The 19,251-nt window shown below is 46.2% G+C and overlaps 1 protein-coding gene across 1 annotated transcript in view; it reads right to left on the bottom strand.

Annotated features, from left to right (window-relative positions):
* Positions 1-18,959, bottom strand: part of ATP1B1 (ATPase, Na+/K+ transporting, beta 1 polypeptide) — a 35,521-nt gene extending 16,562 nt beyond the window's left edge. Inside the window, exons 1-4 of the mRNA XM_012657756.1 lie at positions 18,338-18,959; positions 13,872-14,000; positions 1,985-2,140; positions 111-295 (exon numbers count right to left, since the gene is read on the bottom strand). Of these exons, the coding sequence (XP_012513210.1) occupies positions 111-295; positions 1,985-2,140; positions 13,872-14,000; positions 18,338-18,434 (567 nt within the window). The 5' untranslated portion in view covers positions 18,435-18,959. The remainder of the gene's footprint in view (positions 1-110; positions 296-1,984; positions 2,141-13,871; positions 14,001-18,337) is intronic.
* Between the last annotated feature and the right edge of the window lie 292 nt (positions 18,960-19,251).

Raw genomic sequence — 19,251 nt, 5'->3', positions numbered from 1 at the left:
TACTGACTGGACTTCAAAATTGGCTCTTATTATATTGTCTTCTTGTATCAGAGACTTCATCAAAAATATGAATGGCTCATCTAAATTCTATAATTTAAAATATCACTTGCCTTAGGTTTGAAGCCCAAAACTCGGTTGAGCTTTATAATGATGCACGGTTTGCCCTCTTTGTAGCCGTAATTTTCATCATTTATTCCAGAACAATTTCCCAACCAGTCAAGCTTGAATCTGCAGACCTTCCGCTCTCCTCGTTCGTGGTTAAACTCTCCTCGTTCTTTGGGTTCACTGGGCACATCTAAAAATACAAACACCATTTTTAGGTTGTATCAGCAATTCCCTTAGCACTGCTGAGAAAGGAAAAGGAACTTTCTTTCTTGTCACAATTACCTAGGATAAGACAGGACTGTTCTGCATTTAATGCATGGTCCGAAACAAGCAAGCTTTTCCAGCAAGCCCTCTCTTCTTGACTGACACTAAAGAGAGATTTTACCAAAAGCAACAGCTGGTACACCACCCCACGCCAAAGCTTCATAATACTTGATCAGCACATGATATTTGGTCTCTGGCAATATTTCTCTTCCTTTAAATAATAGATTACTCAGCTATTTAGAAGACTGAAAGGAAACTGGATCATGCTGCGTAAGTAGCATCATTTACACAGGTTAACATTGGCTGAGCTCTGCAACAGGGATATTATAATTCGAACACAAATGAAAAGGACTGTCAATGTTCAGAACTAAAAGGTTTTTCCTGGAGCTAAGCCTCTAATTAGCATGTTAAACAGTAAAGAAGGAATAGGAAATAACTTTCCTTTTCAACCACCCTTCTAGTTTTTAAGAAAAAAAAAATCTGATTTGAGTTTTTGCCTTTTAAAGCTATGACTTCTTATAAGCATTTGTTCAACTGAGAAATTTTATTCTAGCATTTTTAATTCATACCTCATATAAAAGCCAGAGAAAGACTAAAGGAATATAGAATTCAAAGTTAACACATAGCATCTGCAGGAAAATGATGCAAATACCACCATTTATATATGTTAAGTTTGCAAATTAACTATTTTCCCTTCGAATGGTAAAGTGTCTCAATTTAATCCATCTCCTGTGAAGTGATTCACCCTGGTTATTATTCGGGCCTTTTTAATTACTGCAAAGTAAGACGAAAACCTCATTTAAATTCTAATGAGAAAAATTCACAGTGGAAGTGATTCTTTTAAATTACTAAATCTTTCCAAAATTACTTAAATGGCAATCCACCCCATTCTCTGACCAAACCACAGTCTGCCTTGCGAAGAACTGGCGTTGGTAAGTGCTGGAATTGAATCAGAAGGGATAACTAACTTGGAGCCTTTTTTGGGGGCAGGCATGAGAACGTGAGCTGGGAAATCCACACTCAAGGTATCAAAGAGGAGGACGGGGGCAATGACTTAATGAAACTAAGAGCCACTCTTTACCCTTCAAAAGTCATTTTCTTATCCACAATGATCAGCTGCTTAAGACATATTTCGTTATTGAACCCAACATGAATCTATAAAGTCTACTGTGACCATAAATCCTCCTCCGTCAATATCAGTGTGGTGACAGTTAATCACACCAAAGGGTCATCGTGCTGGAGGAAGGCCTGTGCACTCTTCAGGAGGAGAACTTTTGCGCGGAGAATATGGAAATAAGCAGTTGTACTTTCCAATGGGTGTAAGAGAAACAAAAGTGGCTGTGGTCTTTTGAGTCCGAATAGTAAAAAGCAGACATGTCTAGACGTGATTTAAAGGAAGACACCTTTCAAATGCAGAAAATAATAATACTTGAGGCTACATTGTTTCTGTCACTGCATCCTCCTGCTTTTAAAAAAAAGTGTCTTCAATACGGCAGGGGTCGATCTTTCATTATTTCGGCATTCTCTCTCAATCATTAAATAAAAAATAATAATGGGAAATAAGAATTAAAGAAAAAGAAAACTAACCATGAACATCTACAATGAGTATACTTACTGCCACAGTCTTCAAAAATCATGTCATCTTTCTGGGCTGAATCTTTGTACTTTTCCAGAAACCTAACTATGTTTAGTACATATGCCTCATAGCTCTTGGGATCACTAGGACGAAAGGAAATTTCAGTCTTTTGGATCTGAGGAACCTGTGTTAATCCTAGACCAGGAAGAGAGAGAAAAACAGAGAAAATCGTTAGTGGGAAGGCAGTCAACCAAGATAATTCAAAAGCAGACCTTCTTTATACAAAACAGACTTTGCTAACCCCACCTGGCTAAAAAGAATGGGTTAAATTCTTGCCTCCCTTGTGAAATCACTCCTCTGGCATTTAGATCAAGTACCAAAGAATACGCCTTAATATCAGATATCATTTAATTTCCCTAGCAACGACACTTCATGATAGGCATCATCTCCATTTTATGAATGGAAACACTGCTTGCACTGAAAGGTTAAGAACCTGGCCTAAGGTCACAGAGAAAGCGGTGGAACCAGAATTCCAAGCCAGGTGTGCTGTACTCCAAAGCCTGTTATGTTTCTAGTACCCTCATGCGCACACATTCTTTAAAAATGCAAGCCAGCTAGCACTGTGTGCAGGGGGCTTGCCCCTCCCTAAGTGCATGTGAGCGCTGGGCACAGCGGCCTTCCAAACTCCCTAGACTCAAGACTACCTAATGGAGATATTTCTTTAGATCTTTTAACCTCAGTTGGATCTTTCAACCTAAACTGGAAGAATCTAGGGCATATGTGCAGTTACCACTCCTGCTTTCCAGCCCAGAAGTCTGAGCATGTCAACGCCAGTCAGATAAAATTCAAAGTATGTGCGCCTCGGATCTGCACGAACTAGTTTATTAGGTTCTTTCATATCCGAAAGCCTTGCCTTCGTAGGACTTCCTAGACGTTTACCTGCACAACACTACACAGCACTATTCAGAGGCAATGGCTGGAGAGTCCATCGCAACTGTATTTTATTCTAGGACTGCCAGATAAAACACAAGATGCCCGGTTAAATAAGAATTTCCGATAAACAATGAATAATCTGTAGTATAACTATGTCCCAAGTGCTACATGAGAAATACTTACACTAAAACATTATTCGTTGTTTATCTGAAATTCAAATTTACCTGGGCAACCTGTATTTTTATTTGCTAAATCTGGCAACCTGATTCGACTCCCCCAGTCCCAGATCAGCCCTGTTTCTGCTGGGCCCCAAGGAGGCTCTTCATCACAGTCCTTGACTGATGGCTCTGCCCTGGCCTCCCACCGCCGCCTCCCCCAGCGCGGCACTCAGGGGCTTCTGAAACACGCAGCCTTGCAGGCGCCACTCCAGACCTACCATACCCTGATCTCTAGAGATGGGACTCGAGGACCACTAAGCACCGTCGGTTTAGAACCACTGCTCTGGGGAATGAGAATTTGAGAGTGGCGACAGTGACGCAGATACGAAGACAGTGACGTAACTAAAGTGGAAGTGGGAACTATTTATATTAACTATTTAGCGGCACCGTTTGTGGGGCCTGAGAACCAGGCTTCAGTACGGCTGGACTAAACGCTGTTATTTTTTCTAGCAACGGAGGAAGGCTCTGAAGCTTTGAGGCGGTCAGATAACGAGGTGGGCTTAGGGAGCCGTATGGGATGGACAAGAAGACAAGGAACAGCTGGAGCGAGGCAGAAGCCTGCCCAAGACAAATGACTTCAGGAGTGACATTGAGAATCATCTCACAAAGGATGACGTAGAACCTGAATAACTTAGGGGAAAAAAAATTCACTGTCAACAGTGATGGGAATGAGTCAAAGGGGAAGTAGCAGACTTTGCTCATAAAAATACCTTCGGTTTAAAATAAAGGTTACTGCAATTGAAAAAAAAATTTTTTTAAAGCTCATAGAAAATTACTTGTATGTCTAAAGCAATTTAAATATACCCTGAACAATCTTTTTCTAACTTGAATTAGAAAATTGGCATTGTAATCATTCATAGTACAAAGAAGCAATATAGTAAAAGCAATAGATACCTGCAAAAATAAAATAAAGGTGAATATAAGGCCTCTGCTGAAATGCAATGCTTGAGACAGCAATGGCAAGTAGTGAAATGGGGCAGGCTGGCTGGTCTGAGTTGTAAAAAAGACATGCAGGTCAGGGTGAGTTGCCTGGACCTGGGGGAACTGCAGAGGCAGGTCCAGAGCCAGAGGCCCAACAATACTTAGGAGAATGGGGTGTTTTCCTGGAATAATCTTGGAATCAGAAGGGAGTGGAGCCTTAAGGGACAGTCACACCCGAGGGGCCACTGCAAGGGCCTGAGCACAGGCAGCCAGAGAGATGAGAGGAAAATGCCTTTGAATGTGTCAGGCGGGAGGTTCGCCAGAACCTCTTCCAGATCAAATGTAGGAACCAAGGAGTGGCCCCATCTAACCGTGAGGAAGGTGGGAGGGGGAGAACTGCGCTGAAGGGACATGGGGTGATAAGTAACAATTACGCAAACTGTGGCCCGCCAGCAGACTGGCTGATACAGCAAAAACCAGAATGCTAACAGAATGTATACGAGCCTGGTGTGAGACTTGGAGAGTATCACCCAACAAACTGAAAAGAAAGTAGCCCTAGAAGGTCATGCTGAGAGTAGACATGGTAGGACCCAGATTGCAAAGTATGTGTCAGTCATTGTCCCCTTTGGCCTGGCATCAGCTGGCCTTCCTAGCAGTTTGTGTCTGGCTTTCTGGCTACCTCTGGATTGCTCTTCCAGTTGCTAAAGGTTCCATTTCCTTGATGAGTGCATAAGGAACAGTGATGCTACTTCTCAGAGTCTTGCAGCGGAAAAAGAAAAGGAGAGGCCAAGAACGGTGGCTCATTCCTATAATCCTAGCACTTTGGGAGGCCGAGGTGGGAGGGGGTTGCTTGAGGCTAGCAGTTTGAGAGCAGCCTGGCAACACAGTGAGACTCCATCTCTACAAAAGTCAGTCGGGTGTGGTGGCGAACGCCTGCAGTCCCAGCTACTGGAGAGGCTGAGGCAGGAGGATTGCCTGAGCCCACGAGTTCAAGGCTGCAGTGAGCTATGACGTACGACAATGCCACTGTACTCCAGCTTGGGCAACAGAGCGAGACTATGTCTCAAAAAGAAAAAGGACAGAAAGAAGAGAAGGAGGAATTACGCGGAATGTTTTCCAATCCAAGTCTACAGTTTCCACTATTAAAAGTGACCAGGTGACACCAAAGCACCGGCAATTCTCACTCAGTCCTCTGGGCTCTTTACTAACAAAATAACCCTGCTAGTGCATTCTGCAGGAGCCTAGGAGCCATGGTCAAAACTGAGTTCATGTTCACCCAGATACCTACACTAACCCTTCTCGTTCGCCAGCACCTGTGTTGTTAACATCATCTACGATCTGATTTGTGGGGACAGTAGGTATCACTGTTACATGCAGTGGTACCACTGGCCCAGAAACGAGTGACACAATTGGTCTCGTATCTTTCTAGATAGGGCAAATGAGGAATAATGAAAACCAGTCATGGAATCGTACCACTTTCTACCTGAAAGTCCCAATCCTTCAGTAAGCACAGCTCACGATCTAAGCCCTGTCAAGTGTATACACCATGTGAAGAAACGCAGGTCAAGGGTGCTTAAAGAATCTTGACTTTGTTCTTTACAGAGAAGCATCAGAAACTGATGAAACCAAGAATACGCTGGACAGTTAAGCACTGGGTCTTAGGCTCTTGTGACTTGCCCAGCAGGATTAGACCCTGGACCAAAGTCTCCGCCTGTCCTTTCTACTTGAAGTGATGCAGAACGTTGGCAGAAGGAGCCAAGGAATGACAGACGATCCCCGGGAAGCTCGGCTGTGTCTTACTCTCTCCCGAGGGGCAACATTTCCCTCTCTAGAGTCTCTGAGGGGGTCTCAGAAGGTGGTAACTAACATAAGCCTTCGTGGCCATTCCTATAAGATACCCAACTTCTGATCCAAATGTTGTTTCCAGAAAAGCAGCATAAATGGTTTGGGTTTAGGTCACGTAATCAGCTCTTTTGAAGATTTCCCCAGGGAGCGCAAACACACCTACATATATGCATATACATAAATAGAAGTCCAGGAGGCCACCCCACGGTCAGGCGGCCATGGCTTCCTTGACAGATCTTCTGCTCTCCTTCCTCCCGTTTCTCTGAGGTCTCTCACTGTCATCCACTACCTCTGCCTCCTCTCTTTTCTTCCAGAGCATGACGGGCCCAAGAATTCCTCCTCCTAGAAACCACCACAGATCAGCCCCCTGGCCTGTTCTGTTCTGGAGAGTTCTCTGATGAGATCTTCTCCAAACCATTAGGAAAATTCGTCTTCTCAACAGTTATTTCTCTAAAGCAATTCGATACTCACAAGAGGTAGAAGGTCCTTTGAAAAGATGTACAAATCCTTTAAATAATTTACTATACGTTTATCAGACTACTGCTAAGAAGAGATAGAAAATAAGAGATCAGATTTCGCAACTCCTTTATTACAGCTGGTCCCTGATTTATAACATTTGCCTTATTATGATTTTTCGACTTTATGATAGGTCTACTGGGGTATTAAATGCATTTCTGACTTACAAACTTACAATGGGTTATCAGGACGTAGCCCCATGGGAAGTCCAGCAGCGTCTGTATTTTGAGTCCACAGGCAAATTCCCCGACCATGACATTCTCCAAAGGCTGCACAAACCCCTCCGCTGACCACGGTTCTTGTCAGCCGTGTCCGCGCTAATGGATACTTTCTGCTTGTCCCTCTTCCCACTGCCCACTCCCCTTCAAGCTGTTAGTTACAACTTTGGACAAGGATGAGCTTTGTTTGCAGTAATAACTCTCTGAGGCCAAAGACAGAGGAACATCCAATCACTGGCTTATGGTTTCAAATTATATTCCAGGAAACAAATCTAACCTTTTGCCTGGCCAGTCTTCTGAACTTGAATTTACATCAACCAAGCCAAGCACTAGACAACCTCATTCTGATACGACCATTTGCCTGGAACTACACACAATTATTTAGTAAAGCCACCTAGAAGGATTGAAGTAACAACTTGGGTATGTGATATTTGATTTTTAAATAGGTGTTCCAACTTGACATAAGATTTGGAGTCTAAAAACAGAAAAAAAAAAATGACCTTGGCTTTACAATTGCTTTTAGAGACATCTTAGCCTTTCCTTGGTCCCCCATCTCTTGAGAAATAAGGAATGGCAGGAGGGAAAGGAAAAAGAATGAGGCTTTTTCATTAGGAAAGAAGTATTTTGTTTTCGATTAGGTGTATAATGTAGGAAGTTTATAATTTCTCAATCTACTTGTAAGTTTCAAGCATTTAAAGTCGAAGACAGTCATTTTAACCTTGTAACAGTTATTCAATTAGACAGCTGCTTGTATCTGTCACTTAACTGTGGTCCCCAACCCCTGGGTCACAGACCAGTACTGGTCTGTCCTGTTAGGAACTGGGCCGCACAGCAGGAGGTGAGCAGTGGGCAAGCCAGCAATGCTTCATCTGCGTTTACAGCCGCTCCATCGCATGACCACCTGAGCTCCCCCCTCCCCTCCCCACCACCATCCGTGGAAAAACTGTCCTCCGTGAAACCAGTCCCTGATGCCAAAAAGGCTGGGGACCCCTAACTTAATACATCTGATGAATCACTAGATCAAATACTCTAAATGGGCATCACGTTCCATAGAAACCTCCAGGAGGGTACCCATATGACTAGGAAGTACACAGGAGGCTAAGAAACGCTCTTAACATAGCCATGCACACAATGCACACTCGTCATGTGTCTCCTACACATTCCAACCTGAAAAGTAATTTCCAATTAAAAAAAATCGGGGGGGGGGTATAATTTTACACATGCACTCGTATATATGTACACAAATACACATGTACATATATTTGCATACATATACATATACACAAATATATATAAATTTCCCCCTCCTCTTAAATACTACTCTGCAGAATGGAAGATATTTCTGGGTTTTGGTTTTTATTTTTTATTTTACGTCTGCAGGTCAGTATCAATTTACCTAACAAAATAAAGGGAAGGGCACAGGAAAAACGGTGCCTTTGTGCTTTCCTGAAAGGAGCTGCTTTTGACTCACCTTCTGCACCTGGGCGCAGGCTTTGATGCAATGCTGGGATTGGCCAGGAACCAATCTCCCCGCATTCAGGCAGGGTCCCATTTACACCCTCCCAGACACCCAGAACCTGCTCCCTTTTAAAAGTCTTAGAAAGATGAATTACCGGACTGTCTCTATAGCCTATTCATGTTTAACGACTCTCAGTGTGCAGAAATCCTTCCTCCTAAGTTCAATGTCACAAACTCTGACTGAAGGCCCCTCTCTGTTTATGGGATAACCCTTTATCGCAGTCTTTTTCCTGTGGATGCATATTCATTTTCAGGCAAGCAGAAAAAAAAATCATTTAGTTCAGATGATCTATCTTAAAAAGTGCATATCATTCCATAGAAACTTATCTTTGATATTTTGTATAGCTCATAATTGTGCTTAGTCCCAGAAAAAGAAAAGACAGGTGCTACTTTTATAAAAAGAATATTATCAACAAACAGACAAATCCTAGTATTTTTTGCATTGATTATGCTTTTTTGTTCAAGGTCAAACTGAAGAACAAGTACATATGGTATATTTGACTTGTCTAGATATAAAACATAACATCTGTTAAGTAACCAATATGCTGAAATAAGATACCGTATTATACATATCTGATGAGGTCTACTCATGAATGTATGTGGAAAAAGATATACTTTTCTGGTTAGTAGCTACTGGATAATACATCCCTGTTCCCTTTCGTCTCCCCACCTTCTCTCTATTCTTGTCTGCATCCGATGGACCTGCTGGTCATGCCACTACCAGCGTGAGAGCACTGAACAATGGGAGTGACCAGTCCAAAAACTCTATCAGGCTTTGATAGTAGAAGTGGAGCCCATGAGGCTGATGCTCTTTCCACTACCATCTTCCACAACGAAGCCCTTTTCCGTGCAGCAAAAAACCCGTAAATGGAGCTTCGTGGATTCAGCATTTTTTCTTTTCACCATCAATCATGGATTTATTCCTTGTCCCACTTATCAGGCCTCTGCTCTGCTTACTCATCTTAAAATGGCACAGAGAGACCCATTCTTCTGCGGCTCCAAGAACACTTTTAAGATAATCATTAGGCTTCCCGTGTACCCAAGAGATGATTTATTAGTCATATCCTTGTCTTTAAAAATAAAGAAGGTAAGATGTTGAAGCCTACCAGTTCCCCACACCCTTTACCCAGCGAGGAGACTGGGCAGTAGTAGCTTCTGGAAATCATAATTGATTTCCAATGCTAACTTATCCACAGCCTCAAACTCTGGGAACAGGTTGGCAGGATCCATTTGAGGGTGGGAAGAGGGGAGGAGAGGGAAAGTGAGGGGCAGTCGGACCTGTATATAGATCGTGTCACTAAGAGATGACAAATCAATGGATTCTAATTGGAAACAGCAGAAAAACACCTTACCAGCACTTTGAAATAACAATTCCTCCAAAGTATAAGGAGGCCAAGTGTTTCTAATTTCTCCTTTGGAATGTGAGTGAGAGAGAGTAATACAAGTGTGATACAGTTTGGGGGAAAAAAAGCCATTCTGAGATTGACATAATGACTTCTCAGGAATTTTACTTAAGCTGAGATTTGAATTCTAATAGCTTGTCCCCTAATCGATTTTAACACTAGATATTCCCCTTTCACAATCAAGATGAAACTGAAACTGCTGGTGGTGCCAGTGTGGCCTGTTGGTCTTCATCCACCCTGCTCTCCGGCCCCCGACTCTGGTTACCAACATGCCAAGAGTATGACCCTTTTAAAATCAACCTGCTCGCACCGAGCCGTCCTTACTTCAGAGCAAAACAAAAAGCCACTCACAGCCTTAAGAGCAAGAACAGGTGTGCAGATTCATACCTGCTTACCAGGAAGCAAACCAGCTGGGAATCTCCCTGGACCCACCAGTTGACATACAGTGACCTTCATTTCATTCCACTGGCCTGGGGTGGGGTGGGGGAAGGGCTGCAGCGGATGTTAAGTAGAGACTTTTCCATTACACCACTGGGCAAGCAGCAAGGCAAGCAGGGTCAAATCACGGACAGGGCCTGGTGACTGTGAGTGTGTGAGAGTGTGTGTGTGTGTGCGCGTGCCTGCACTATACACACGCCTGCTCGGCCCTCTCCAGCACAGCTCATGGCTGCGTCTCTCCGCAGCTCCAACTGCACGGACAGAGAGGCAGGGATGCTGCTGACCAGCCCTGCGGGCCTTTCCTAAGAGGTTTTCCTCTGGGAAAAAGCTTGACAAGGGCTAACCCAACAAGTGTGGGTTAAAGGGAGAGACTGCAGAACAAATACAATCTCATTTAAATTCACTTAAAATTGTTTTTAAATGTGTTTCCTAATCCAACATTTCCCAAAACCCTTTTCATGGCAAGCTAAGGTTTTACTGGCTCCATGAAAACGTAAGTGTGCAGAGCATCCCTGCCGTATCATCCAAACTCACAGCCTGGAAACTCAGCACCCAAAAAGAAGAAACTGCTGCTTCTAGTAGAAAGGTAGGGCTATAAAAACAGAGGCCGCTGTCAATAGCTACCCTTTATTTAAAATATCCCACCTCATTTAATCCTCATGGGGTATTATTCCCATTTTATAGATGGGAAAACTAAGGCTTAGTGAGGCTAAGTAGTGTTGGAGTGGTAGAAATTGTATCCAACTCCAAAGTCCCTGCTTTTCCTTCTCAGGTCAACTTGATCGTGAATCTATCTGTAATAGCTTAGGGTCTCAGGGGCTACTTTGATATCTAGATTAGGCAACATAAAACTGCCAATAATCAGTCATTTTTGATCTATGCAAATAGAAATTTAGTATATCTCAATTCGGTATCTCAGCTGAGGCTCTAACTTTGTGCTTTCCAGGTGAGGTAGGCAGGTCTGCTCCAATACCCCACAGCAACAAGACTTTGTAGCGAATATCACAGGCACTAATGGCCACCATTGCTCAGGGCCAAGAAACTGTACATGTTACCCGTTTTTTCTTAAATGTCACTTTTATTTTATAGTTTAGTCCTTTCTTTGAGATTTTTCACATTTGGCCTATCCGCTTATTGAATGTTAGAGACAGACAGACTCGAATGCACTGCACAACTGCCCCTGCTTCATAGGCCCCGTTCACACGTTATCTAGAGACCTAATTACAGGGTATTCTGGTGTGTAAAGGGCAGTCGAAACCCACTCAGCCGAATTCAGCTGATAATAGCATTAATCAGTCCTTATATCTTTAAATGATATCCAATCTCTGACATCCACTAGGTGCATCTGACTTAAATAGACAATTTTCCTTCTTTAACTGTCATGAAAGTGGAGGCTTGAAGATATTAATTTGAAGCCAAAGAATCGTCAGGATATCCTCACAGGCATTTGTTAAGTCTGCATACTCAAGGAGTCCGCATATTTAAGGAGTTATTTCCGAAACGAATTACGATTTCTTAAGGCCATGAGGAGGGTCCAGTTAGGGTCCCTCAGAGGACACAAGGGTGGGCCGTTGGGGGAAGGCCGAGGGCTGCCCTTCCTGGCAGCCAGCCCCCTGCCAGCTCTCTGCCCTCCCTGATCAAAGGTTACCATCACTGTCAGACGAATGCCATATAAAGGCACAGAAAAACCCCACAGGGTAAGAAGTAGGGAGAGGGGCTTGGCCTAAACTCTGGGGCCAAGGTGACAGGGCAAGACAAGGGAAAGAAGAGACAGCAATCGGCAAGACCAAGAACCCAGGGGACAGAACAGGGAAGATGGAGGACCAAGGACTTTTCCGTGACTCAGACCCAAGGACAAGAATGCATATTTCCAAGATGAGCCACCGGCATTTCTTTGGGGAAGTGAGGGTTTGTCAGGTCTGTCCAGCTGCTGTGAGCACACTAAATATAGGTACTAAGAACATGTCTTTTGGGAAGGGGCTGGAAGGAGTCGCAGGCAGGCAGGGTGACAGGGTGTTGGAAGGGACCAAGTACCTCAGCCAGCTCTTTGATTTTACAGGCAAGGTCATTTCCAAGTCCTTACTTACAAAGTCAGGCACTTCGGCTGTTTCTTTTCAAAAGTGAAATTCCCCTTTCTGCAAAGAGCCTGAAGGAAATTCTTAATTTCATTAAAGGCTGACTCCCCAAAGTTTATATGGTCAGGGACCATTTTTTAAAATCTAGGAAATTAAAGAAAATGCTTGACTTTGTGTTCATCTTTGGCTTCGAATAGAAGAATTTAAAACAGCTTCACGATTGAAGAATAACTTTTAAATGGCAAAACAAAGAATAAAACCAACCAAACAAAAAAGAATCTACACAAATTTAAATGAGTACTGCTAATGCTGCCATAAAAATTCTACCGGAGAGGACATGAAAAGACACGCCACGCTTTCCTGTCACGGGAGCCGACGAAAAACATGTTTACTTAAGATTCTAAGCGTCTCTGCGCACGTCAGAATTCTTCCTTCAACCTTCCGACAGACCCACCTCTTTCGGGAAATAGTTGACAGAACCTGTGGCTTATTAAGCAGGTTTAAGCCATTTTATACACTTACACGTTTTCGTTTTCCACTTCCCAAATCCCCTGGATCTAAATTTATCTGGAAATATTTGGGGTCTTTCTTACGGTGGAGAACTGTTTGACTTAGGGCGATACGACAGTGCTTGCCGGTTTCTAAGATCTTCTTCTGTGAGTCCTTCCCACACCCAAGGAGGTGGGCATGACAAGTCTGTGACAGGCAGCGGCACTTGATCTATGCTGCTCAGGGCCATGCAGACGGCCTCAAGATTGTCACCTAAATACAGCTGTTACTAAACCGTTGCCTAGGGAAAGGAGAGAAGGGACAAGTCATTGCCACCCTCTAGCAGCAGCCTCAAGGTCATTTATGACGTGAGAACCCGGAAGTTATGCAACACTTCCTCTCTCTCCAGGTCCTCCGGACAACGATTTTTAGAAGAGCCAGACAGTAAATTCACGTCTGCGTTGTGCCCCTGCCTCCTGCCGCTGGCGTCGGGTGTGACGGCGGCGGGCCTTCCACGGTGTTTCGTGACTGGCGTGGACAGGCCCGGCTGCACACTGACAGCACCCGACTCACGGCAGAGCGCTCGGGTGGCATTTGCATCTCTCTGCGATAAGCAATCAGATTCACCCACGGGTTTAGAGCTCAAGGAAATCGTTAGTTACCCTGCAAAGCAGGTCCAGAAAGCCAGTAAACAGCACTCCCACTAAACAAACAGGTGTAAAGCCAGTACGTAAGACTCCTAGTAAACAAAGGTATAAATACTGAGAAGTGAACAGAGACAGTGACCTTGTTCAAGGTCAAACTGCAAATCGACAACAGTGGCAGAAGGGACCCCTGAAGCCACGGCTCCCCTCCCTGTGAGTAGGTGCCAATTCAGAGCTTCTCGTCAGCCCTAAAAATAAGTTAACCTTTAAAACAGGAACCGAAGTGATTTTTTGAAAGGATTTCTCTGCGTCCTGGACCCCCAAAGAAGTGAAGTGTGTGTTAGAGTGGAAAGGCCCTAAAAGGACCCCATAAGCAGCCCCCCTTGAGCACCAGGGCTACGGAGACGAGGGCCGCCATCAGAGAACTCTGCCCGCAGGCACGAAGCTGGCAAGTGGCGGGCTGGGCCACCGACCAGGGCCCTTCCCCGTCTCTTCAGACCTGTGCAAGCAAGATGTCCGCAAGCCCCGGGAGCTCCGCCTGCAATGCGGGTAGGAGATCTGGCTGCAGCAGAGAAGTTCCTCTTTTTCCTCTTTGTGCCTGGTTTAAAACTACCTCACAGAGCAATTTTCAAAAGAACTCATTCTCAACTGAGAAAGTGACACCCATTTTACCTCTGGAGGAACTGAATCTATTCGTGTTGATTTTACCTGGCGGGGCCACTCGGTCCTGATATGTGGGCTTAAATTCACTGATGGTGAGCAGCATCACTTGGATGGTTCCGATGAAGATGCCAGCCAGGCAGCCATAAAATATCACGTAGAACAGAAGGATCTTAACTGCAAGGAGAACAGACAGAAACAAAAGGCCGTGATACAGTCATATGCTCAGGATGAAAGTCTAATCTTTCCAGAGATGAACCGACTTCCTTCCCGGCTTCCCCTGCACCCTGTTTCTCCAGAGCTTCCTTTTCCAACAACTGACTGAGAAAGAGACAGAGTGAACCTCACCCCCCACTGACATGGGGTAAAAATGTGAGGCTGGGCAGCCCTCCATTACAGTGTGTGTGGGAGGTCATTAAGGCCATGATCCTTACAGGAGATAATTTTATTCCCCAAATAAAAAAAGTCGTGAGGCTCACCAATAAAATCTAGAGTTATGTTTATGTGCTTATGCAATGCATTTAAAATATGATGATATACTCCCTTAGAGACATGCGTCTTCTTTGCTTGCACATCCCTTGACATTTAAATCCTACAATCCAGGCCTGAGGGTTTTTATGCTGTGACAGAGCAATGAATGCTGAGAATCCCAGTGCAGCTCTCCTGCTCCTTACTATCGCCCAGCCTCTGGTTTGCATTATCGACTCAGCACACTGTCTTCTTCTTAGAGGACAAGACAAGGGAAAAGAAAATCCTATAGTAAAAACAACCAGTATATTTGAATTTCATCTTCTGACTGGAACCAGAGCAATGACTGACTTGATGAGCTGCATTTTCTTTTTCCCACAGTTAACAAGGTATCAGGATGGAGGCTGAAATAGCTACAAAACAAAAAACAAAAAACAAAAAAAACCACCACCCTGACACATAGACTGGAATGAGGCTATCAGTTACTGGTTTACTGGGATTATCTCCCCGATTAGCCGCATAGTAACAGGCTGTACCAGGCACTGCCTGGCAGCCCTGTGCCAGCCAAACAACTCAACGCGAATGCGAAAGTGGAAACAAGTGAACCGGAAGGCTATCGAGTCAGAAACATGACACAAAGGAGCCTTAGGCTACTTGTCAAAAGGTCCAGATCTCATGCATTAAAATGCCAGGATACTTGGGGGAAAGCTACAGAACCAAGAGTCTTACTGAAAAGAAGTGTATGTGGCGGGAGGGGCAGGGAGGGAGCGGGTACACAATTGCCCGAATAAACCACAGTGCCCTCTCCATATATTTAAAGGCCCAACTTTCTGATCAGGCACTAAATAGTTCAGAGAAATCAGGCTATAGAGCTGTTAAAACAAGCAAAACATGCATTAAACCACATCAAAATACTTAATCATAATCCCTTTTTCTCCTCTTCAAAAGAAAAGAACAAGGAAAAAGGCAAAGATACAAGCAAAGGTAAAGAAACAAGAAAAGGTTGTATCGTCTAAAACTACAGCAGCACAACTCAATCGTTCCCTCCCAGCAGGACAAGGGTTAAGTGCTGCATTCTGTATCCAAGCAGCAGTAGGCAAATGGCACGGCTGTGACGTGAAGAGATCTGGAAAATTTTTCCAGTGAATGCTCCTAAGAGGAGCAAGAGTTGGTATAACACAGTCAGCAAGAGAGTGCTGCAGCCTTGCTTCACGTTTTCTCTTTTTTCTTGCCCACTCCACCTCACCTTGGTGATCCTAGCTTAACCTTATGTGTCCCTTCTAACAACTGGAACATTTCTATACTCATTCCCTGGACTCCAGACACCTAATTCTAACAGCATAAGAAGGTATGTAAGTGAGGCTACAATTGAAAATACAGATAGAGCAATGGAAAAATAAGTCATTTCACAAGCACACCGATTAAACTCGCAAATGTACAATCTTTCCATTCTGCCCACATGATACCCTAAGAAAAGTGAGGAATTTTCCTCATTTTGCTCCAAGATGTTACTTAGCAAAACCTCCCCAGTTATTGCTGCGAGGGCACTTGGTTAGATTGGAGCGTGGGGGACTAACAGGGCCAGACATCAGCAGGGGCTGCTCCAAAAAAAAAAAGTCTGGACAAGTCACACCAGCAGCTGGGGGGAGGCACTCTGGGGGTAGTAGGTTTTAGAGACATTTTCCCCTTCCTTCAAGCATTTTGTATTTCTTTTTTTAAAACAACAATGTAATATAGAGGTTTTTCAGTTAGGAAAAAAAAAATGTACCCTTCAAAGGGTCACAAACAGATGGAAAAAATGGCATCTGGGCCCAACTGTAAATATAAAAACCTACTAGTGCTTGAATTAACTTAATAAAAAGGTGGAAAGCACAAAGTGATTTGCATGCTGTGATTTCTCCAGCAGGTGACAGGCGAGTCTCCTGCATCCATCTTGGTAAAAATCTACCTATAAGCAAAACTGAGCCAAGGGCATCCTGCCCTCTCCCAAGGGCATCCATGTTGGGCCGGGTGCTGGAAAAGGGGCATTTTCTCCATAGGAGAAAGCGATCGCTGCCACTTTCTCTGCGTCAGAGAAGCTCTGTCATTTCTTACATTGCCGGAAAGAAGCACAAAACAAAAACGCGATTTTTAGCCCAGCACCTGCACCTTGGAAAACGGAAGGGAAGAGGAGGCAGGCACAGCAGTCCTGGCGTCTACGTTCATAAATCGCCGTGCTGATACCTTGCTGATGTGATATCCACACGCAACTATTAGCACACGCGCACACACGGTCTCTCTTCCTCTCTGTCATGGACGTGCTGCCCAATAAATGTCAGCTTAAAGCATGAGTCGGTCCATACTGCCTGACCCTCTAAAGCAAATATTATTCTAAGAAGAAGAATGGAATTGGAATGAGGAAAGAGATATATTTTATGAAGGAGAAAAACACAAGAGGGCAAACTGTGCCTCGAGTCAATGCAACCCCTGCCTCTGAGACGCAGCAGGGTCAGACCACCAGGGAAGGAGGCCCCAGTGAACCTGGGGACAACGGCACCCATTCCAGTCCACAGTGCTGGTCGGGAGCTGTTCATCCTCCACACCCCACAGTCCTTCAGGTTTTCCCTTCCTCATGGAGAAAACGCAGGGAGCTACTTTAATGCCTGAGACACTATAACAATGACCTCACTGGAGAACACAGTCTCCCCAAAATAAAATAAAACATAAAAGCTAAAAGCCATTACTTTACAGAACTACGTTTTCCATGGCTCAGGGATAACTGTGCTTCCCAGCAATACCCTGGAATGAGACTTCACCTTGACTAACCTTGAAGTGTGATGCATTATTAACCCTTTAATTTTCAATCAAGAGAGGCTCCCTACATGCTGCACTGTTTTTTCTTTACAAAAAATATATATATTCCAGCTTCCTCCATTTCAAAATGTCAGCTAAGCACTATTTCCCTGACTCATTCTCCTGCGATTCTCACAGATCCTCCCTACCAGCAACACTGCATCAGCCTCTTTTCAATGCTCGCTTATTGACTGCGGTGCTGCTGGTGCTGATGATGAAGATGATATTGGAGGAGGAGGGGGCAGAGATGCGGCAGGGCAGGGGGAGTTCCCTGCCTCCCTTCCGCAGTCACGACTCAGATTCACCTACAACTCTGCCCTTCAAAATGACCTTTTTCAAAAAAAAAAAAAAAAAAGTCACCCTTCCGGAGTAGGGCAGGGGAAACAAGTAAGGTATCTAATTTTCAATGGGAAAAAAAGTCCATCCAACCAAGCAACAGGCTGCACAAAATCTTATAAGATGAGCTGCTTCTGCGTTAGTGCCATTTATTTCTTACACTAACCCTTCACTGTAATCAACCCAAGCTTCTGATCCGCATCTGTCTGTGTAGATTTTGAAAACAACCAGACTTTACCATGTTTCAGGCCAAGACTGAGAAATGGAGTCCTGACAGGGAGCTTACCGGGCCCTTTCCGGGCTGCGACGACTCTGGGGGAGGTCGCTGGGGGGAAACCCTGGCCCTCGCTATGAAATACTGCAGTGTGCATGGAGTCCTCTCCTCCCTTCCCTCTCCTCTCTCGAGGTACATATTTAGACTGGAAGAAAGATGCTGTAACACATCCTCGCCTGCATTAGATCTGATTACCTCGTGAGACTCTCTCGCAGCCCCAAATCTCATTTTTAAGGACTTGGGACGTGACTACAGGGCGAGACATAGCTAGTCACCCACAGCCCCTGCCATTCCCAGGAGGAAAGGGCTCAAGCGATACACGGTAGGACAGACTGCAAATCACCAAGACCAGATCGCTACAACATACATAACCTTCTCCTGGAGAGCTCCAGCCCCCACCCCGCGCCCCATCCTGGGGACTCCGCATTCCGCACAGGACGACAAGGCCAGGCCGGCGCGACCCGAGCGGCGCCCACCACCTGATCCCCCCTCTCCACCCTGGCCAGCGCGGTGGGTGCGGAACGGTCCGCAGAGCCTGCGCAGGGCATGCGCCGCCCGGGAGAGGCAAGGCACGGGGGGCGAGAGCTACAGACCCCGTACTTACACCAACTGCCACCGGTCCTGCCCAGAAACTCCTTCTTCTCCGAGTTCCAGATGAATTTCTTCCAACTGCCCTCCTCCTTGGCTTTTCCGCGGGCCATGGCGACGGCGGGTCAGCAGCTGCCGCTGCCGGGGACTGGGGTAGGGGGAATGCGGCGTGCGCCCTCGCCGGCTGCCGGTCTGCGTCCCCGGCCTGGCTCTCCGCAGGCTGCACGCGCCGCTGCCGCTGCGGCTCTCAGAGTGCGAGACGCGCGGTGGAGGAGCTGAGGCAGGAGCGGTAGGAGGCGGAGGCGGCCGCGGCGGCGGGGGCGGAGGAGGGAGGGAGGGACGGCGCAGGCTGGGCGGCTCCGAGCCCCGCACCTATTGGTGGGCGCGCGGCCGCTCGCGGGCTCTCTTTGGTCCGCCACGCGCTGCTCTCGCCCTTAGGGCGTGGGGGCTCCGCGAACCCGCAGCTGCCGCGCCCGCTGCCGCTGGGGACGCGTGCTGGGCCCCCGCCTCCTGTGACCTCTGCAGAGACAGGCGCGAGGCAGGAGAGTCAGAAGGAAGGACGGACAGGCGGACTGCGGGCCGGGCACACGCGCGCCCGCCACGAGCCGAGAAATTGGCGGAGGGCGCACGCCCTACCTTTACTATATACCGCGCCTCCGCGGCCCGGGGCCCCGCCCACTAGCGGCCCGGCCGGCCAATCGCCGGCGCGCAGGGGGCGGGGTCTAGGGCCCGAAGGGGCGGGCGCGGGGCCGGCACAAAGGAGCCTCCTAGGCGAGAGGGGCCGGCTGGAGTGCGGGGGCGCGGAGAAGGGCGGAGGGACCCGCGACGAACGCGCAGGCACGGCCGCGCAGCCCCCTCCGCGCTCCCGCTGGGCGCCAACCGCCCTTCCGTGGTGGGGTGGCCTGCACCTGAGTCCCTGAGAGCCCTGGG

This window comes from Propithecus coquereli, unplaced genomic scaffold, assembly GCF_000956105.1.
Source record: "Propithecus coquereli isolate 6110/MARCELLA unplaced genomic scaffold, Pcoq_1.0 Scaffold56, whole genome shotgun sequence".
Classification (NCBI taxonomy): domain Eukaryota; kingdom Metazoa; phylum Chordata; class Mammalia; order Primates; family Indriidae; genus Propithecus; species Propithecus coquereli.
Note: the sequence above shows the minus strand (reverse complement) of the source record. Positions and strands in the feature narration are given on the sequence as shown.